The following is a 21,455-nucleotide window of genomic DNA, read 5'->3' as shown; positions in this document are numbered from 1 at the left end:
TAACCTGGTGTGACTGGAGGAAAATGGAACCTCAGCTGGCCAGACCATGGAGTTACTGCTCTGAGCATCCACTCCACGGAATCTCTCAGCTTTCCCCCGTTTGTGCGTGCTAATTCGCTCAGTTGTGTCCGATTCTATGCGACACTATGGGCTGTAGCCCTCCAGGCTCCTGTCTAAGATTCTCCAGGCAAGAATACTGGAGTGGATAGCCATGCCCTCCTCCAGGGGATCTTCCTGACCCAAGGATCGAACATCTCCTTACATCTCCTGCATTGGCAGGCAGGTTTTTTTTACCACTAGCGGCGCCAGCTGGGAAGCCGGGTCCCCCTTTACTCGGCTTCTAACCCATTCTCGGTTCGCCTTTCGAGATCTCTGCTGGCTCCGCCCCTCTGACTGTGCCTGTGGCCCCGCCCCCTAGAGAAAACCCTGGCCAAGAGGTGGAGTCTCGAAGGTCTGCGCAACCCCCTGCCTTCTTATAGGCGAGCGAGGCAGCTAGTTGGCACCGTTTGATGACGTCACGGTCATTGACAGAGAAGCCGCGGCCTTCGCCAAAGTAGCTAGCAGCAGGGTAAGAGTCTGAGTTGAGGTCCAGGCAGGCTGGGCGCCTTCAAAGTGCGCGGCGGGAAGGCCAGCGGTTTGTGCCAGGGCGGCGGGTTTGCGGTCTGCAGTGTCGTGAGGCTGGAGGAGGAGTTGGAAGCCGTCGACCTGACTCCGGTATCAGGGTTAGGGGGCGTGTTGGAGGGTAGGCTGCGGAGGGCCGGGTGGGCGGCGTGGTAGTCAGGCCTGGGGGCTAGCAGAAACCTTAAGGTCGGGACTAGGGTGAGGGTGGCGAATGCTTGGGGCCTGGGCAGGGAGGGTATCTTCAAGGGTTCGGCTTTGGCGATGGGTGGACCACACTCAACGAATCTCTCTCGTTTCTTTCGCCCGCTTGCTCCTGGTGGCTCACGCGGGCTGCAGGTGTAGCATGTCTAGTCTGGGGACCTTGGGTGGCGCACGCGCCGGGCTCGGACTGTTGCTGGGCACCGCCGCGGGCCTTGGATTCCTGTGTGCCCTTTACAGCCAGCGGTGGAAACGGACCCAGCGCCGCGGCCAGAGCCAGAGTCGGTCCAACTCTCTGGATTACACGCAGACTTCAGAGCCTGGACGCCAAGGTAGGAGCGGGGCTATTGAGGCCTCAGGGACTGTTGAGGGGTGGGCTTGGGGTCGGGGCTGCTTGTAGCAGAACCTGCAGGGCAGGACAACAGAGGAAAAATTAGGAGGGGTGGGTGCGGGGCCCAAGAGTTTCTTTTCAAGTTTGGGGAAAGTTTATCGAAAAGGAAAAGCAGTCTTCCACCACTGTCGTCTTTTTCCTGTAATCGCAGGAAAGTATATAGTGAAAAGGCTTAGCTTTCACTTTTAGTTCTGGCCGCAGAAGTGCTGTGTATGTATTAAAGTTACTTGCTTAGTGTGGTTGAGGTGTTTAATAAGTAGAGGAAAGGCCCAAAAGAAAGTAAAAAGAGAAACTAGTCTCGGAGGAATTAAAATTTCTTGAGGCTTATGTGTTAAATTAGGTTAACATTAACATTCGAAGGCACCTTGAAGACTGTATAGTTCAAGTTGTGTGTGTGTGTGTGTTTTTTAATCCTCCTTATGAGTAAGTTGAGGTTGAAAAAAGTTGTGTAACTTTGCCGAGGCTGTCACAGTAAGTGGCAGGATTGGGCCTGGTCACCTGGTCCTGTGGAGTTCCCACAGCATGGGGTCGGGAGTGCACTTACTGCAGTTGAAGCTGAATGTGGCTGAGAGCCAGCCACAAATGGTTAGTACTTACAGTTTTGGAAAACTTTAATGTTAATCAGAGCAAGGCATCTAGGGCTCGGCCAAACCACTGCCCTCATGTGTGTGTGATAGAAGAGCACTCAAGTCATCTTGCCTCATGTTCATTGGGAACACATGTTTCCTCTGATGACCAAATGCCAGATGGTTCGGAAAAGTTAGTTTTCGAAGAGTCTTAAGAGTTTTCACCTTAGATTGCAATTGTCTGTCAGCATTTTATAAGCTGGTAGTAACCTAGTGCTGCAAATGTGCTTACCCTTCCTTTCTTTTCCTATTTTATTTGTTGGTTTGTAATTTCTTAGCTGTAGTCTTTCTTCTACTGAGGTTGGGAGATGGTGGCCACACTCCCAGGGATCTTGCTTTACATACTGGAACATTGTTGGGTCTGTACAGTAATCTAGCCTTTATTGTTACTAGATTTCCTTTAACAGCTTTATGCTTGCTTGGACTGTGGGTCCTGCCTTTCTGGTTTCTTTCCTGTTTTTACATTTCCCAGTCCACTTGTCTTAGGTATCAGTTTTCTAGCGTTTACTTTTAGAATTTGCTTAGATCTCAATTCAGGGCTTGGCGATGATGTTTTTTTCCATTGGGGTTTGGGTGGGTTTTTCCCACTGTACCTTTTCTCTCAGTGACTGCTTCTGTTTACCTTGCCACTCTCTGATAATACTAAATGAAGCTCTTGAGAGGAAAGAGTGTTCTTTGCTGTTCTTTGTGAAGTGCAAGATCAGAATTTGAGTAAGCTCAGTTTCAGTTTTGCTATGTGGTAAGTATTGACTGCCTGGGATTTGGGCAGCAGGGCAGCTATCCTGCCTTCTAGTTATCGCACCCTTGCGAGCATTCTACATTATCCGCCAAGGTGTACAGTGCTGATGAAGGGCCCTGGGTGCAAGGTTTTTGGAACAGAGGTCTCTTGTGGGCTTTTTTTCCCCTTTGGCCATGCTTGCAAGATCTTAGTCCCCCAGCCAGGGATTGAACGTGGACCCTTGGTAGTGAAAGCATGGAGTCCTAGCCACTGAACCACCAGAGAATTCCCTGGAGAGCTCTCGTTTAAAGATTGGGACCTTGATTTTTTTTTTTCCCCCTCCCCCCTGGTTTGTTACCTGGGACTTGTGAATATCTGAGCCTCAAAGATATTTGTAAATTGAACTCCAATGAGAAGCAAGTGTTCTTGAATTCTGGGTGCAGGATCTTCTCGTCCCTCTATCCCAGGGGCCTCACTGTCTCCTATCATTCTTCCTCCAGTCAGGCCATTGCGGGCAGTCCCGGGTGAGGCTGGCGATGCTGCAGTGCTGCCAAGCCTTTCACGAGGAGGACAGGAGGAGGTCCTGGACCGCCTGGAGTTCGTGCTGACCAGCCTGGTGGCGCTGCGGCGGGAGGTAGAAGAGCTGAGGAGCAGCCTGCAGGGGCTTGCTGGGCAGATTGTGGGGGAGGTCCGGTGAGTATTACAGCCTTCCTTCCTGCCTTGGCCCCTGCACCCTAGCGTTTCCCTGCCCCAACAGCTTTCTCAGCCTTTGCTGTCTGTCTGTAAGGACACAGCCAGTTTTCTGGCTTCTCACCTCACTGGCAGGGAAGCCATGTGCTTGATTCCTTGCCTTGCCTGAGTTCTTGCCTTTGGGCCCTCGGGGTCTGTTGCAGCAGCTGAAATACTTTGTCCTGTTTAACCTGGTCTGCTCTGTAGGCTGGGTCCCATCATCTGCCCTTCTTGCTCTCCTGAGGGCAGAGACCCCAGAATTTCTTTGCTTTTGGCCCTTTAATGAGTAGCAGTAGTAAGAGGCTCCCTCATGGTGAGGGGAAAGGCAGGCTGGAAGGGCCTAATGGCACCCTCTGGAAAGAAGCTTGTGTTTCAGATCGCATATGGAAGAGAACCAGAAAGTGGCTCGGCGGCGAAGGTTCCCATTTGCCCGGGAGAGGAGTGACTCCACCGGCTCCAGCTCTGTCTACTTCACGGCTGCCTCCGGAGCCACCTTCACGGATGCCGAGAGTGAAGGCGGGTGAGTCATCTCTCCTGGAGACAGCTGTGGCTTCAGCCAGGTTACATTGTGTAAAAGTAGTGTTTAGAATGAAAAATTCACACTAATCTACTGTAAATAATTTTTAGAACAAGGTAAGGATATAAACAAATGAAATACAAAACAGTTGAAATAAGAAAAGCCGTCCACCATATGTCATCCTGACAAATGGAAATGTTAACAGCAGTTAGTGTTTGCATCTATTATTTTTCTCAGGGTAGGTTTGCTTTTTACCTAGTTATTAGATCCTTTATTTTTGTTTTACTGTAACATTGGTTGGGTGGTTTCCTGTTATCACGAGGACTTTGTAAGCTTTGTCTTAATGACTTTCCTTCACTGAGGTCTATAGAGCTGTCTAAGCACTGAGCATGCTCCCTGATCTGCTTGTGTGCCCCTGCCCTCTTCACAGGTGGGCAGTGACTCAGCTGAATAATTGGTGGGCCAGCAGGTCTGGCCATAGGCCTTACTGTGAGATAGGGCTGCAGGCAGGAGTCTGGTGGAACCCCCAGGTTGGTCAGGCTGAGGGCTTTTTGGTTTTAAACCACTGGTGCCATTTTGAAACTTCTGTCCCACGAATGGAGTCTGAATGAACATCTTTGTTGCAGTGCTTGATGCTGTTAATAGCAGCATCTGCCCTTGTCTGCTTCAAGGCCCAGTTATCCAGGTGCCCATGTGAGGTCTAGAGGCTGGTCTCTCTTTGTGGCCTTTGCTGACCTTTTTTCCTCCTCAAGGAAGAGACTGGTGAAGTGAGCAGTCAGGCCTGACCTGTCAGGGCAGAATGACTGGTGTAGCTACAAATGTGCACATGGAAACTAGAAGCTAAACTAGTCATTCATGATAATCTTTGCAGCTTGTCCCTCTTCAGCTGAAACACTTCATAATATTAACTACAGTTTATTCCTCCCTTGTGACAGACACAGTGGAAAGCACTTCAGAGGTATTTCCTCAGTCTCACAAAGTTCCTATGGAGTAGGTGATATTCTTTGCCCTGCTTCTCAGATGGAGACCTGAGGCCTAGTGAGGTTTGATGCATGTGGACCCAGGGTTGCAGAGCTCCTAAGCGCAGGCTCAGCCAGGATCATCTGCCTTCTGAGGCCTGGTTTGGTTATCAGAGCACAGAAGGGCCTTCATGGGAAGACATGTCACCCACAGCCCGGGACAGTTCTTCCCGTTGACTGAGACCTGCCCAGAGCAGTGTGGTCTGTTCAGTACATCTTCAGAAGTGTCAGCCTTTATTTCTGCACTTAGTTCCCCAACCAGGAATGGAACCATGCCCGTGCTGGAAACTTCAAGTCTTAACCACTGAACTGCCAGGGAAGTCCCTCAGCTTTGTGTTCTTGTTTAAACAATATATTCTCCTACCTATCTTCATTTGCTTTTCTAAGAAAAGTAAGAGATGTATTAGTCCTTTTCCATGTCAGTGCCATTGGGCATCTGTGCCGAATTTGATTATTTCTGAGGTGCCTCTTGAAACAGTGAAGTCTTGGGGAAGAGCTTTGGTCCTGTTGCCTGGATGGTCTGACCCCTGTTATCTCAAGGGCTCACAGAAATGACCGTTTTCTGTTCGATTTACCTAGTACCTGTGAGCTGAGACATGCTTCCAGAAGACTGTGTTAGAGGGGGCAAAAAGGAAATTAATATTTGACACATCTGGATTAAAAAGAAAGGATGAAATAGTCAGTAGTGGGCCCTGAAACTTAAGGAGCATCTCTAAGCAACCCAAGGAAGCCAGTTACTTGACATTTGAGCTTTTTGAGTGTGGAACCTAAGGACAGGTCACAGCTCTGCCCAAGACTAGGATAATAGAACTCAAACCCCTTCATGATAATTTTAAGAAATTGTACAAGCTTCTGGGAGCAGCACGAGCCAGAGTGATTAACCAGGGAAGTTTATGGGTGCTTCATAGCTTGGGGTGCTCACTGGGGCTCCCACAGCCAGGCAGCAGGACAGGGCTGCCAGCTGCCTCTAGCAGCTGGAGAGAAAGGGTGGCTTCCTGGATAACAGCTCCAGCAGGCTCAACCTTGTGACCGATCCTGTGGCATGTGGAAGCCAATGGTCGTTCATGGTGCAAGACTGGGTTAGCCGACTCCTGTCTGGAGCAATGGCTGTGGTGAATCATTCGTTTGGTCAGGGTCATGGTCAAGAGAGAGGAGACCAAGTCTTGGGAGTGGCTTTAAACATGTGGGCCCTGGGGAAGGAGAGCTTTGAGGGATGAAAGAATAAGTATTTGATGGGCAGCTCTGCTCCATTGAAAGCTGTGTTCTCTCTTCCAAATAAAACAGCTCCCAGGGGATCAGCTGAATGTGCCAGAGTCCGAATCACTGGGTGGGTCCGTGAGCTTGTTCCCAGAGCCTTGTTCCAAATGCAGCTTTAGTTCCCTCCTTGCAAAACCCAATTCGCCCTAATACCAGCTCCCCTGGCAAACCTGTCCAGGCATTCCAGCCAAGAGCCACTGCCTGGAGCCTCACTGCCACTCCTCCTTGGGCGTTCGCTTATCACCTCATTCCTCTTGGTCTTATCTTCCCCACCACTGGGGGTCAGGGCCCAGGCCTGCTTGTCTTTGCCTCAGCTCAGCACCTCTGATGGGGCTTAGCAGTTGGAGGAAAGAAATGTAATTGCTGGGAGGGCTGTGTGTATGAGTCCTTGATCCCTGACTTGGGGGCTCTCCTTAAGGAGCAGAGTTGCCCTGCTTGCTTCAAGGGAGCCTTGAGTCCTTGCTCCACAGGGGGAACAGTGTGTCTAGCCTGAATGCACAGGACCAAAGGACCTTTTCAGAGTCGTGACTCATCTCAAAAGCTGCCAGGCATGTTGAACAAAAGGGCCGCCCCTTTTTCTCTGGTGGATTTCACCAGCGGCTGGGTACGTGGTCCAAGAAATGTGGGAGAATGCTGTGACACCAGCTCTCACTGGGCGGCAGCAAGGTCCCCCTGACCTCTCCTTTTCCTTGCCCATGTGAGTTCTCCAGCCTTTAGGGCCCAGCGGGATCATAGCACTGAAGGACCTTCCTCCTGGCTCCATTCCCTGGAGACTGAGCTCAGGCAGGATGAGAGCAGGGGTCGCTCCCCATGTGCTGAGGCAGCCTTCAGCTGAGCAGGGAATGAGTGGGGTCTCCTCTCCTTTTGCAACGTGAAGTGATGAGACTCAAGCTTGCACCTGCCAAAAATCCATTTACTCATTTTGCCTCTGGGCCTGGCTGGGCTGAGTAGGGGCTCTGGTAGCCACTGATTTGACTTTCTGGGTGGGACAGGTTATTGTCTAAGCCTAGGAGAGTTTCTCTAGGCTGCCTCTGTGTGGGCTTGCTCATCACCACCCAGGTTGGTTGTGAAATCTGATACCACTTGTCCCTTTAATTTCTAAAGTGTTTACTGCAAATTGCTTGAGGGGGGAGATACTTGTATAACCTCTTTAAAAAGCAAGGTGAGGAAGGTTTTAAATACTTTACAATTTCTTGTAATAGATGTTTCTGGAGCACCTTTGTTAAATGCATCTGAAAGCTCCTCTATAAAGAAATAGGATGGATGGACTGGACCCCAGGTGTGGTTACTTGCTTGCTCCCTTGTCCTCTCTGGCTTTCCAGATCAGGAGGACAGCACTTGGGCCTGCAGTAGTCAGCCCCCCCTGACCTTAGACCATCTTGTTGTGACTTTGTTTGTGTCTCTCCTTCAGGTCTGATTTGCTCCAGCCACAGGGATCCTACCTCTCTTTAATTTCAGGATGGAGGAAGGCTTATCCTTAAGTCACTCAAGGATCTTCCCTGTGTCTTGGAACCTGCTAGCCTACACAGAACCTGCTTTTAGCCTGGGGGCTCTTTGGTGTCTGGTTGTGACCCCTGGAAACCTTATCTCCTGCTCTGCTCATTTTTTGTCTGACTCAGTTGGCAGTTGGGGAAAACACTATCATTAGCTGCTGGTGGAGGCAGAGATCCAAGAGAAACAGTGGGTGCAATCAGAGTTGGGGCTCCCCAGGAGACACCTGGATGGTGGCCCCACAGACACCTTCCTAAGGGATTCTTTGCATCTTCTGCCTTTCCTGCTTCCAGCTGCAGCCCTCCCCTACTCCCCCCACTAACTCCCAAGGTTTCCAAGGGCCACTCCTGTTGTGGTTGAGGTTTGGTTACTGACTTGGGACAGAGGTATACATTGAATTGAGAAAGAAAATATGTATATCTGTGGCCACGCACGGCCACAGAGGCTGGCATCCACCCATGTTGGTTCTGGCAGGTGCATTTGGCTGATAAAGCAAAAATGATTGACAAACCCTTCCCTTCATGAGCCATCGAGCTCCACCTACTTAAGGTTTTTATGTTAAACTTTTATAACTTTACTTATAAGAATATACGCTCCCTAAAGCAATCCTATCTAATACTAAAATATAGGGGGGATATTAATTCCTCTGCCCTGAGAGGTCTACTGACATTTTGTTGATACCTTTCTAGGCTTTCTCTGTTTTCTGGCAGATGTGATAGCTAAGCAGGGGGTTCTCATATCGGCCTCTGACTGGCACAGGGCTCCGAGTTGGTCACTCTTCTCCTCCCAGATCATTTCCCCATGGTTCCCCAGGAAGCATTCTCTGAGGACTGAGTGCCCCCTCAGCGAGGGGCATGGCTCATGGTCAGTGCTGATGACCGAAGTGCCGTGGAGAGCCCCTCTTTGTGGAGGAGGCTAGACCCCTGGTGATCTGAGGTTAAGTAATCCCCTCCCTTGACCTTGTCACTTTGTTTCCCTGCCACAGTTACACAACAGCCAATGCTGAGTCTGACTATGAGCGGGACTCTGAAAGGGAGAGTGACGGTGACGGGGAAGATGAAGTGAGCTGCGAGACCGTGAAGATGGGGAGAAAGGACTCCCTGGACCTGGAGGTGGAGGTGGAAGTGGTTTTGGGTCCGGAGCCTGAAGCCCTGGAGGCTGGCGGTTCCCCTGGCCAGGAAGATGTGCTGCCCCTCCTGCAGCAGGCAGACGAGCTGCACCAGGGCAGTGAGCAGGGCAAGCGGGAGGGCTTCCAGCTGCTGCTCAACAACAAGCTGGCGGTAAGCCTCCGACGGCCTCTGTACCTTGGCTCCCCCTGCTCACTCCCATGAGTCTGTCAGTGACCCTGCCAGGTGACATGGGAAGGGAAATGAGGGTGACTCAGCGAGTTTCTACATCTGCCCTCAGGGCCCTACACCCTTTTCCAGGGAGGCTGAGTTCGCCCCTAGGGGCCTGTGTACTCCCTGTCCCAGCGCTTCCTCCCCCACCACCCCCTGGGTAGTTGGCTCTGGTAGAGCAACTGCAAGAGCTCCTCTCGGCAATGCGAGAAATGTGGAAAGAACTGGAACTTTTCCCCTTTTATTTCCCTGAGGCAGACCCACAGCTGCCTGCCCCATTTGAAGTTTTCATCACCAGTGACAAGTGTGTGGGTCACTCAATCACAGTTCCCTTCTCAAGTTCACTGCCAGAATTTATGCGGAAAGACTGAAGGCGGGAGGAGAAGGGGACGACAGGATGAGATGGTTTGGTTGGGTGGTATCACCGACTCAGTGGACATGAGTTTGAGTAGGCTCTGGGAGTTGGTGATGGACAGGGAAGCCTGGTGTGCTGCAGTCCATGTGGTCGCAGAGTCGGACACGACTGAGTGACTGAACTGAGCTATAAATGCCCTCAAAGTTAGAATTTCCCTTTTCTTGGGCATTTCCACACTCTCTTGCTGTGACTCATTCCATGTTGGAGTTGACCTTTCCTCCTCACAGCATTAGGAGGCCAGGATGCCCTCACTTTGTGGGTTGTGCAATCTAATGACTAGAGAGAATGTCACCAGCTAACTGCAGGTGAGAGGTCATGTGGGATGGCCTGATATCAGTGTTTACAAGACACTCAAAGGTAGAATGTGGGGAGAATGTCAGGGCCCCGGTTCTCTGTAGCTGAAAGAAGGGAGCCTCATCTCTCTCTTTGGGTAGCAGCATGGAAGCCGGCAGGACTTTCTCTGGCGCCTGGCCCGGGCCTACAGTGACATGTGTGAGCTTGCTGAGGAGGCGAGTGAGAAGAGGTCCTATGCCCTAAGTGGTAAGTGCTGACAGCCTCCTGATGCAACTGACTGATTCTGAGGGTGGAGCCAGCCCAGCGGCTTGGGGCCCAAGGGACCCACCAAGACAGACGCAGACTATCAGGGCAGCTGGGGCTCAGGTACTCACCAGGGACAGACTAGCTCCCGGAGACCCATTTCCTCCTGGAGACAGAGAGCAGTCCCTGCTTTTCTGCATGGCATGGGGCTTGAGTCACACAGGCATATGTGACTGTAGTACAGTTGACCTTGAACATCAGTGATTTGAGCAGCAGGAGCACGCACACAGTCTGTGGTTGCTTGGGCCTGAGGATTTGTTGTTGCTTAGTTGCTACGTTGAGTCTGACTCTGCAATGGCTCCTGTCCATGGGATTTCCTAGGCAAGAACACTGAGTTGCCATTTTCTTCTCCAGGGAGTCTTTCCGGCCCAGGGATTGAACCCTTGTCTCCTGCATCGGCAGGCGGATTCTCTACTGCTGAGCCAGAGGGCTGACTATAAGTTACACGTGGATTTTTTGACTGGGCAGAGGACCAGTAACCCCTGCGTTGTTCAGGGTCAATTGTAGTTGTTCCATTAGCACAATTCTTTGTCCTAATTCCTTAACTACAAAGGGCAAAACCTCTCTTAACCTAAGGAGGGTTTCTTTTGCTGTTGCTTAGGAATCCAGTTTCAGTTATGGAGCCTGTCGGGCAGGTGTTTAAGAATATAATGACGGGAGCCCTGGGAGGGGAGAGGGGTCGGCGGGGAGGACACCCTCCTCCCACCCCTCCACCCCCCCCAGACGCTACGCCGCGACGAGTAGGAGGGCCGCTGCGGTGAGCCTTGAAGCCTAGGGCGCGGGCCCGGGTGGAGCCGCCGCAGGTGCAGATCTTGGTGGTAGTAGCAAATATTCAAACGAGAACTTTGAAGGCCGAAGTGGAGAAGGGTTCCATGTGAACAGCAGTTGAACATGGGTCAGTCGGTCCTGAGAGATGGGCGAGCGCTGTTCGGAAGGGACGGGCGATGGCCTCTGTCACCCTCAGCTGATCGAAAGGGAGTCGGGTTCAGATCCCCGAATCCGGAGTGGCGGAGATGGGCGCCGCGAGGCGTCCAGTGCGGTAACACAACCGATCCCGGAGAAGCCGGAGGGAGCCCCTGGGAGAGTTCTCTTTTCTTTGTGGGGAAAAAAAAAAAAAGAATATAATGAGTGGAGTACGTTTGGTGAGTGCCAGGAAGGAGTAGTTTGGGTGAATATCACTAGCTTAGAAGTCCCTGGGGTCTACTTAGCAACTCTGTTGTCAAAATCTGTCCCCGGGGCATGTAGCGTGCATCTAACTTGTGCCATGTTCATGGGCTGTCTTCTACTGTCATGAAGTTGTTAAGAATCCTGAGATTTTTAAAGACTGGTTTTACGGGGAAGGTGATGTGTCCTGCCTAGCTACACACCCTCTGAGTGAGGCACCGCCAGTGGACTTCCACATCTTGTAGTTCGGTTATCCAGTTAACTGAACTATCTGCCTCCCCACTTTTATAAGTACAGCCTTGCAGACATTGAATTTTTGATAATGTAGAGTCTGACAGTACCTCAAGGTCATTATTCTATAAACTGTTGTAGAATTCTGCCAATATAGAAAGGTCAGTTGAGTTCGGTGTTTGATCTTCAGAAAAATCCCTGGAAATTGTAACTGAAGGTGCTCAATTACTGTCTGCTTCTTTTCAAAACAGTTTCTGCTACCTTTCCTGTGTTTCAGGTGAGGATTCTGACCGGCATTTGTGGCTGGTGTCTGGACTCTTGGTGGCAACAACCACCTTTCCTTTTCCTTTTGATCATCTCTCAGTACTAACAGCCAGTGTGAACCCTGAAGGTGGAGATGGAGCAGTGGTTAGAGAAGCAGCTGTGCCCACACTGGTCTGGCTCCCTGTAGCACCCCCAGACAGATCTGTTCCTTCTGGAGGTCAGGGGACTATGGAGAGTCTTTGAAGGCTCTGCTTTGTGATTCTAACTTTTTAGGACCATTGTTGGTGGATCTAAAGTTCATTTTGTGTTGCCTCTAGAAGCTGGACCATCAGGAGGCTGCAGAACCTGGTTGCCTCATTCTTCACTGTTCTTTCCCTAGTGAGTGAGTGCTTTGAAGGGGGCAGAGTGAAGTCCCCTGAGAGACAGTGTCCCTCAGTGGTAGAGCTGTATGGTTCTTCTGCTTGGATAGGGGAACTGTAGGGTTCTTGTTCTCTTTAAATGTATTTGTTGCATATACAAAATGATACCATGATCACTTGTGCATGAGGTAACATTTCAGATTAGCCAGCCTATCACGTCAACACATTACTTTTGTTCCATTCTGTGTTCCCTTTCAAGCCCTCACCATTGAAAAATTCTTTTTATTTCAAATTTTTATTATATAGTTGACTTAATATTTCAGAGGTATAGCAAAGTTAGTTATACATAGATATACTTTGCAGAGTCTTTTCCATTATAGGCTATTACAAGATATTCAATATAGTTCTCTGTGCTATACAGTAGGTCCTTGTTGTTTATCTATTTAATATATAGTAGTTCATATCTGTTCATCTCAAATTCCAAATTTATCCCACCCCCTATGGTGACTAGTTTGCTTTCTAAACTGTTTTGTAAATAAGTTCATTTGTATTTTTTTTTTAATATTTCACACATAAGTGATGTATGATATTTGTCTTTCTCTGTCTTATGTCACTTAGTATGATAATCTCTAGGTCTGTCCATGTTGCTAAAAATGGCATTATTTCATTCTCTTTTATGGAAGCCCTCTTGATTCTAATCAGACGTCCCACTTCACAGTGTTGTTTTCTCCAGTGTATAGGTGTAATGGTCTCATCTGGAGGGCTCCAGCTCCTTGACATTCTAGGGTACCCTTGTCAAGAGCCTGCATGTGTTTAGGCCTTGATTTCTGTTAGTTTTGGTGTCTGGAAAACTTGGGTAAGGACAACATGAAAGTCATCCTTGGTCAGATGCCAGGTCATTTGGCTCTAGTGAGGAGTTCTGGCCTAGAGCCATGATTACTGTCCCTAGATTATGGTCCTCTTGAGAATTCGATCAGAGCTGTGGACCCTCTCAAGAAAACGGACATATGCCTAATATTATATACAACTTCAGTGGGATTCATGGACACCCTAAGGCCTGTCCACAGACCCCAAATCAAAAACTCTCCAGGTAATGATCTACTGGGGACACTTTGATTGCTTTCGAGTCCTTTTATATTTGAAATGCTTTGAGTACATCGGGTGGGTGTTATATAGCTGGGACAGCTGATGACAGAGATAAGGAAAGCAAGGCAAAGTGGAAGTTATCCTTGAAGAGCTATTTGCAGCTCTTCACTCTGCTCAAGTGCATAACTATTTATAAGTCCTGCTTGGGTGGGAACCATGAGAGCTAGAGCAGTCCATCTTCCCACAGCCTTTCCCGTGGAAGGGTCACGGGAGCCCGTGTCAACTCTGGATCACCTCTGTCTTACAGGAAAAGAAGCAGCTGAGGTCGCTCTGGAGAAGGGGAATGAGAACGCGGAGTGTCATCAGTGGTAATAACACCCTGCAGGGGCCCAGAAAGAGCCAGCATGGGTTAGAGTGGAGCACAGCCCTTTCTTTTCTCTGCCCTGGCCAAACAGGCATTTGCCAGAGGCACCAGAAGAGGAAGCTCTGGCCTTTATTTCCGTATGTCCCATCCTTCCCCAAGCCAGGGACCCAGGGGAGTTTCCTTTGGGAAGTGCCTTGGGTGTGAGATAATGGAGAGTAGTACAGTTTCCTGTTGAAACCTGGAGAAATGAGTAGCTTTGTTACAAGTCATCCTTGGCTTCAAACTTGAGGCTCCTGGCTCCTCAGGGAGGTTGGGACATTGGCAGTTCCCCTCTCCCACACAAGCTCTTCATTCCCCTAGCTGCGATCCCTGGCTGGTGGTGGACTTTGGCTTCTTCGCTTTGCTGGCATGAGGAAACATAGATGTGAGCTCAACCCCAGGAAGTTTGGCAGTCAGTATTAGTCCTCAAAAGCATCAGCCCTGTTTGTGATCTCGTGTGGGCAAAGTCCTGCCACCTTGTGTGGGTCAGGGCCAACCTGTGGCCTGGAGGCCTGGTTCTAGGCACCTCGGTTTTAGTAAAAGTGTTCCTTTTCCACCTCCCTGCTGCTTTCCATGACTCTGTCCTCAGATTGTGAGCTGGAGAGGCCATGTTTCCCATCTGTTGCTGAAACTTTGCAGTGCCTCTTTTTAGATGCCAGGTCACTGTCTCTACGGGTCACAGGTGTTGCTTCCCTGTGCGCACTCTTGGGACTTCTGGGGTCCCAAGGATGGAAACTGACCTCATACTTTCTTAGCTTTTCTTGGGAAACAGTTATTTGGACTAAACTGGAAATAAGCCTCTGGAAGTATCGGATACAAATACCCCTCAACATTTAGTGAGTACACAAAAAAGCAATTTGGGCCTTTAGAGCCTCGTTAATTCTGCTTCCAGAAACAAACCTAGGGGGCTGGGGTCATAAGACCTTTGTTTTTGAAGACAGAAAATGGGAAGTTGGATGGCTTTGTTCCCCCGGGAGGGTGTGGAGGAGAGGGCTGAAATCGGAGGCCTTTTCTTCCTCTGCTTCTGTTGGTAATTCTAGAGTATCCCCTTCCCAAACAGCTTCCCAGTGACGTACCAGTATGCTTGCCAGGCTAAGCAGACATAATGTATTCAGGTTTCTTACATATTGATGCTGATTTTTAGAGACCTGCTTAAGTTTTTATGACAGCTATGGCTATACTGATCATGAGGGAGGGGACATTTGGATTGAGACCTTGTCTAAGTATAAAAGAGCCCACTTTTTTTGTATCCACTGTACTTTGGGGAATTGTGAACCTACCACTGTATTTGCTAAAGAATATGAATTGGGACCACAGGTCTGTGAAAAGAGGAATTATGTACAGATGAAGTATTGGGCAGTGCCATTGGCCATAGGTGGGAAGCCCCTTCCTGGCAGGGATGGTCCTCAGTCCTGTGCCTGAGCGTGCCGCTGCTTCCCCCCTAGGTACGCAGTGCTTTGTGGTCAGCTGGCTGAGCATGAGGGCATCCAGAGGCGCATCCAGAGTGGCTTTAGCTTCAAGGTGAGAAAGGCTTCTCCTCCTTCCCTGGTGCTGGTCTAGTGCACATTACCTGCTCCAACATAGCTCTTTGCAAAGGTGTTCCTACCTGACAGCTCTGTGACTTGCCTCTCTTCCCTTGGTAATTCTGCTCTCTGATGTTACCTTGTTTATATTTATGCTCTAGGAGCATGTGGACAAAGCTATTGCTCTCAAGCCAGAAAACCCCATGGCTCACTTTCTCCTTGGCAGGTGGTGCTACCAGGTGAGCTAAATTTCAGGGCTTGACACAAGGGCCCAAACTATCCTGAGACACTGATCACCTTGCAGGGAAGATCAGGGTCCTTAACATGGTCTGGCTTATGTGTCATTCCCTCCTAACAGTCATGGTAGTGGTGACTGGATGCAGTCCTATTTGGCCCCTTTTTCTTTCAGTACAGAACATTCATTGTTCTTAAGTATCTTTAAGTTTTTAGTTACACCTTGATCTTTTGGTGGCAGGTCTCTCACCTGAGCTGGCTAGAAAAAAAAACCGCGACAGCCTTGAGTGAAAGCCCCCTTGGTGCTACTGTGCAGGATGCCCTCTCAAGCTTCCTAAAGGTATCAGGGAGGGGAGGGAAGGGTGGACAGCAGCCAGAAAGGCCAGGGTGACCTTGTTTTCCCTAAGGACATTAGTGTATTGGGAGGGGTTTCTGGTAGGGGGCAAATTTATGTGTGGAAAATGAGAAACCACTGGAAGGGCTTATTAAAAAAATGTAGACTCACTGAATCAATCTCCAGGTTGGATACTGGAACTCTAGTAGACTTTAGCCTGACTTGGATTTCGGAACCTCTTACTGAAATGCAATCTCCCTTCTCCAGGCTGAAGAACTACAGCCAGGATTTTCCAAAGCAGGAAGAATATATATTTGTAAGGTAAGCTCATCTGCCCATTTCAACATAGATGAAATACATGTATGTTGATATTTTTTCTTGAAAGCATACACGCATTCCCTTCTAGTCTCCTGGTGGTATTTCTCCCAGGTTTTCACTGTTGTCTCTTCTCAGTGCTACAAAGAACTAGGGAAAAACCCTGAAGCTAAACAGTGGATGAAGTTGGCCCTGGAGCTGCCAAATGTCACTAAAGAGGTAATACTTAAAAGTTTTTCTAACACAGGGTTCTTTCACTGAGTCATTATGTGACTTTTCAGGAAAGAATATCTTCCCACAGTTCTTATTTCCCTCCAAAAGAGAGTCTGCACTTTGCATGTGGGTTTTTTCTTATACATCTCACCTGGGGAGGAGACAGAGTTCGTAGGTTCCAGGTTGTCCTGGGAAAGTGGGAAAAAGACTGGTAATAGCAAGGAAGCAAAGGGCCTATTCTCAGGTACCAATGGTTTAGGAAATGTTTGCTTGGATTTAAAGTCCTAGTCTTATTCTCTTGTTTTCCTAGGATTCAGCTTTCCAGAAGGACCTGGAAGAATTGGAAGTAATTTTAGGAGAATAATCACATTTCAATGGGCTTCATGACTTGAGGAAGGAAAAAAATTAAAGTCTTTTCCCCTTAGGTCCTGCTTAGATCAGGAAACTGAGCAAGACTGCTTAAGGGAGTGTCTTGACTCCTAGGTCTGACTGCTGCTTGCTACGATTCCCCAATTTCTTCCTACTGGTTAATTTATTCTAATCCCTTACCTAATCTGAAATTGGGGAAGTACTTGAGACCTAGGTTTCTGTTACTTTTTCCATAAAGTGAGTTCCCAAAAAATCAAGACTAGTATACACCTGCCCTAGGGTAGAGTGTGGATAGAACACTGAAGGCTGCCTTTCAACTGCTGGTGAGTTGGATGAACTCCAGAGAGCTATAGGAACAAAACAGAATGTGTACGCCTAATCTTTTTCACTGATTAGTATCCAGAACCAAAGTATGTATAGTCCTAAGATCACACACCCCAGCCTACCAGGGTAGAAGGTCGGGGAGTCCGTGGGTGTAGCCTCTGCTCAATCTATCATGTGGATCGCAACTGTACTCCTGGGCTGAGGGCTGGACCACCTGACTCCCAGGGTTCTGGCAGCTTTTGGAACAGCCGTGCATAAGGCTTATGACTGAAAATGATGATCTGAAGAGTTGCCTGGAATATATTTTGGTACAAACTTGAAATAAATCCAAAATTTAAATTTAACTAGAAGTGATTATAATCCCCTTTCTATGTTTGTTTTCAGCTCCTAATTCTTTCTTGGCACTTAAATAATTGTTTCTTACTGTGAGGCAATTGCAGACAAGTAGAAAAACAGTACCAAATAGTTTAGAATAAGCTCTTTTGTTAAAGAAAAACTGAGACAAGTTTGTAGGTCAAGGTCACTTAAAATACTTTATAGGTCTAAAAGATTGAGATGTTTTTATATAAGAACCAAGCTTTCATTCCAGAGTCTGTCACTGTGGGTTTATTACATCATTCCAGGTTTGTTTTGTGATGGAAAAAAAAGGAAGAAGACTTAGGAGGCACTCTGGTCTATGGTCAGGGAACAGCTGTTTTTAAAACAAAGTTGCATTAAATTTTGTCCTATCTCCTTACATACAGTAGGATCAACACAGGCAACAGCCTGTGATTTGCATTGCCTCTCCACCCAATTCTAGCCAAGAGGCCCTTTGAAGTTGGAAGAGTTGCTTAAAACTCACGCTGAGTAGACATGAAGGGGGAGGAGTATCTCAAACCCCTAAAAAGCAGAATAATCTGGGCAAGTACCAGATTTACACAATACAAACCTTAATAGAAACAAAGGCCACAGGAATGCTATGGAGTAGCTATCTTGTGATACTTTCTATGAGTTTAAAAGAGAATAAAGTAAATCACCTGAAGGTGGGACTTCCCCTTTACATTTTCAGTTTTAAAGTAATAGAAACTGATCATTCCTTTCCAGAGCCAAAACCGTATTATGAAGGCCCTACGTTGAAATATTCAGCTTGTACCAGAGTAACTCCTATAAACAGCACATTCCCTACAAATAACTACTTTATTAGCAGCCCCACATTGAATCTACTAAAGAGCTTCTGAAATGATTATCTTGAATTGCTCTTAATATTAAAACAAAATTCTTACATAAGCTAATTCAGACACACAAACTTAAAAACCTGCTTCTGATTTTACTGATGGAGGGAGAAGAACCTGTGAGGCGACCCACTCCATTTTCTACAGAGAAGTCAGGTCTCTCCAGCTTTAGTTAGTTCTCTTGGAGACATAAGAGTGGCCAATAGCAGTCCTGAGTCAATCCCAAGGCACTATGATGTCAAAGGTATTTCATACCTACCCCCAAAACCAAAGAAATCACATAGAGATTAATATACTCCAGAAGGAATAAACAATTCAGGTCAGCTTGTGACCACTGACCTGTCTTGTGTTTACACCATAAGAAAAGCCGATATAATAGCTGTTTTCCTGAAAGCCTTTTGCTGGCAGTCACAACAGGAAGAAGCCTGTGAAAAACTCCAGGGAGCAGTCCTTGCCATTAGTCTGCAGCGCTTAAGGTTTATCACAAGGGAAAAACAATTCAGTCTTTGGCATCTCCCACTCCATCCGCATTGATGGCAAATATAGCTTCAGCTTCAGGAAGACAAGGAGAGTCATAGATTTTGCAGATTCTGGTTTCCCCTCTTCCTTTTCTCAGGTACAGTCTGAGGCAAAGACAGACCAAAGCACCAAAATTATAATTAAAAAATTCTATTCCTGATCTATTTATGGTAGATCTAAAAGGTTTTTAGACTTATATGTTTCCTAGAAGGATTTTGGGGGATCTTTCTGTATTCCTTAGGGTACTTCCCATCCAGAGAAATCCATTTCTGCTCACCCCCTGCCCCCAGTGGATTTCCTATATTGAAACCTTTTTTAAAAAAAATAATGAGACATTATCAGTTCTTCAAATGTATTCCTCCACACTTGAGCTTTTAATTCCTTTATGAACTAAAAGCAAACAGTTTTAACCACAGCGTGACAATTAGATTAAGCCAAGGCTCCTGTGTCTAATTACAGACTAGCAGCTTTAACAAGGTTTAAATGGAAATGTTATGTTCCTGTCTGCCTCACAGTTACCATGACACTGCACAGTGAAGCGCCTGTCCCGTCGACTTTACCTTGTTGTTGAGGCGTGAGCAATGATGTTTCCTCCAATAGGCTTCTTAGGGTCCGCGGCAAACATGGCTGCTCCATCAACCTGGGCCACCACCTGGTTGGTGATTACCACTGCTACCCCAAACTGACAGGGAGAGCATAAACGTCATTGTTTGTGGTCAGACATTCCAAGAGCCTTACTGCTGCCACCCCCTCCCCAAAGCAATGAATGACTAAAGTCTCTATATCTAACTGATATCTTGATGATACCAGACCCCAGTAACCTGGCCTCCTGGCAAGGCTACTAGAATTCATAGCTCCTGAAATTAGGCATTCTCTGTCCCTACCCCAAAACTTACCTCATCAGCAAGTCGCAAAAGCATCCGCAGAAACCTGGCCAAGTGCATCTGTCTGGCTGAAAGCTCACCTCGCCCCGAATAGTCCGTTCTGTAGAGGGCGGTGGCACTGTCTACAATTAGCAGTGCATACCTACAGGGAACCCAGATTCTCTGAAGCCTATGTCAGATGTTGCTCCCTTTCCCACTACCCTAACATTTTATATTTATGGCTACACTTATTTATACAACATGCACTTGAGTTATCCTATAGCAAAATTTCCAACAAGTTCAGGTGAATTATAGTTTCATATTTTAACAGTGACTTGACCTAAATCACAAAGCAAGAGTGTCAAAATAGGAACTAAAACTTGAATCTCGCCATTTCTAATTCAAGCTACTATCAAATTGGCCACAGCCTGTACAAGATTCAAGTCAAGGGCTCTGGGAAAACATGCTCAGTATCTTCTACTGCCCACATACCTGGACTCAACCATCATGGCCGATGCCTGATAAAGGAGCTGGGTCTGGTGGTCTGTGTTGAACCCTCGAGCATATGCTACATTATCCAGGACATCACTGCCAGAGAGGCCATATCTAGAAGAGAGAGCATTTTGAGGCTGCATACAAAACTAAGGCAATGAAATTACCTGAATGGGTAGGTAAGAAGTGATAGTAAGAATATAATTCCCTTTCTATTAGGAAGCCCAGTGAAACTACAGAGAAAGAACAGCAACTGCATTAGAGTAGATCTACCAGGCAGGACTTCAGAATAAACCAAATCTATTCTTTGAGGACTCCTGAACTAGAATGAGAAATTTCCAAATAGAAGGAAACCATCAATGTTCTCCTGGAAAAACAAAGGGTAGCATGACAGATTTAGGACTGAAACAAAAACTATGAATCACTCAAAGATCAATTAAACAAAATCATATAAACTATTGTTGTATAAGAATAAAACCTCCTAAATTCAAAAACCTAAGGACTCAAAACTGTAAGAGTCCTATACTTAAGAGAAATAAGTATACTCCATCTATTCTCCCCTTTTTCTTGCTAGTAACAAGTTATAGAATCTGTGACACGGATCTAGTAGGGTTAAATAAGTAAAACCTTAATTCATCTTATATTTCAATAATGATTTTTCACCTTTGCATTAAAAAATACCTTTCTTAGAACAATTTATATTTCCTTACCTTTGTAACTGCTACCTAAGACATAAATACTCAAGATAGTTTAGACAACTTCTCATTAAATGTATCCTAATAGGATCCCATTTCTTCAAAAGTGGTTTGATTTATTCATCTATCAAGACTCAGCTAAATGCCAGTACTTTTATAAAAGCTTCCCTGCATCTCTTGAATAGATGTGATTCCTCCTCTTCTGCACTTCGAGAAAACTTGACTTAGGCCTTTTTAGGCACTTGTGAGGGGCTACCTGCCGTTCTTTTACTAGATTGCAGATTCCTTGAGGGAAAAGACTATGCCTTTCCAACTAGCACATTTGTTTTATACCATAAATTCTGAATAAATATTGCTGAATATGAAGTTTTTAACCATAATCCAAACAAAAAGAGAATCATATGTCATCACTTTAACTCAAGTAATATTTTTATGTTACCTAAAATCATTATAGTTCAAGAGTATAATACTGACTCCCTTATATAACAGTTCAAAAGATAGCCTGTTGAAATAAAATCTATGTGCTATAATTTCTTGAGATCCAAAAGTTTCTATGCTTAAGAGTTTATCTTTTAAGAGAAGCAATCTATTCTGTGTAAAGATTCTGATCATTACAAAAGCATACACTGTGTCAAACCTACTCTTCTGAGACTTAGCTTTAGTAGTTTTCCTCTGTTTTCCTACCCAAAAGAATAGAAAAACAAAAGAATGTTCTAGCACTTGAAATAACCCTGCAATAAGCTGAGCCTCGATATCAGGAGGTGCCACTCTACCCAACTGAATTTTCTACATCTTACAATGGATTCATCATATTTGGCAAACCCAGTCTTTGCACTTTCCTGGACGGTTCACCAGTTATTCTTTGCCATTATCAATACAAATGGAAGTTTAGCTAGTTTTTTTTGTTTTTCTTTTTTAAAGTGGATTGATGACGATAAAT

The 21,455-nt window shown here is 46.9% G+C and overlaps 2 protein-coding genes across 3 annotated transcripts in view; one reads left to right on the top strand and one right to left on the bottom strand.

The window, feature by feature from the left end:
* The first annotated feature begins 524 nt into the window (after nt 1-524).
* RMDN3 (regulator of microtubule dynamics 3) lies at nt 525-17,079 on the top strand. 2 transcript variants are annotated; one of them, XM_065940155.1, is made up of 13 exons: nt 525-714; nt 958-1,151; nt 3,055-3,247; nt 3,660-3,803; nt 8,553-8,847; nt 9,757-9,859; nt 13,328-13,388; nt 14,869-14,944; nt 15,108-15,185; nt 15,422-15,520; nt 15,782-15,835; nt 15,968-16,048; nt 16,353-17,079. In XM_065940155.1, exons 2-13 carry the CDS (start codon nt 965-967, stop codon nt 16,404-16,406), a joined length of 1,425 nt encoding a protein of 474 aa, XP_065796227.1. In that variant the 5' UTR covers nt 525-714; nt 958-964; the 3' UTR covers nt 16,407-17,079. The 2 variants fall into 2 exon arrangements, with proteins under 2 accessions (XP_065796227.1, XP_065796226.1); XM_065940154.1 differs by having other exon boundaries at nt 9,754-9,859.
* Nucleotides 17,080-17,241: 162 nt separating this feature from the next.
* Nucleotides 17,242-21,455, bottom strand: part of RAD51 (RAD51 recombinase) — a 38,951-nt gene continuing 34,737 nt past the window's right edge. Inside the window, exons 7-10 of the mRNA XM_065940156.1 lie at nt 19,821-19,934; nt 19,362-19,491; nt 19,026-19,147; nt 17,242-18,569 (exon numbers count right to left, since the gene is read on the bottom strand). Coding sequence (XP_065796228.1) covers nt 18,446-18,569; nt 19,026-19,147; nt 19,362-19,491; nt 19,821-19,934 — 490 coding nt within the window. The 3' untranslated portion in view covers nt 17,242-18,445. The remainder of the gene's footprint in view (nt 18,570-19,025; nt 19,148-19,361; nt 19,492-19,820; nt 19,935-21,455) is intronic.

The sequence above is a fragment of the Muntiacus reevesi genome, chromosome 7 (assembly GCF_963930625.1).
Source record: "Muntiacus reevesi chromosome 7, mMunRee1.1, whole genome shotgun sequence".
NCBI classification, from domain to species: Eukaryota; Metazoa; Chordata; class Mammalia; order Artiodactyla; family Cervidae; genus Muntiacus; species Muntiacus reevesi.
Note: the sequence above shows the minus strand (reverse complement) of the source record. Positions and strands in the feature narration are given on the sequence as shown.

Bases quoted from the DNA above. Each gene is read 5' to 3' on its own strand.
- RMDN3 (XM_065940154.1), top strand. From the start codon at position 965: ATGTCTAGTCTGGGGACCTTGGGTGGCGCACGCGCCGGGCTCGGACTG. The intron at 13,389-14,868 runs GTAATAACACCC...CTTCCCCCCTAG, and splicing joins AACGCGGAGTGTCATCAGTG to GTACGCAGTGCTTTGTGGTC. The intron at 14,945-15,107 runs GTGAGAAAGGCT...TTTATGCTCTAG, and splicing joins AGAGTGGCTTTAGCTTCAAG to GAGCATGTGGACAAAGCTAT.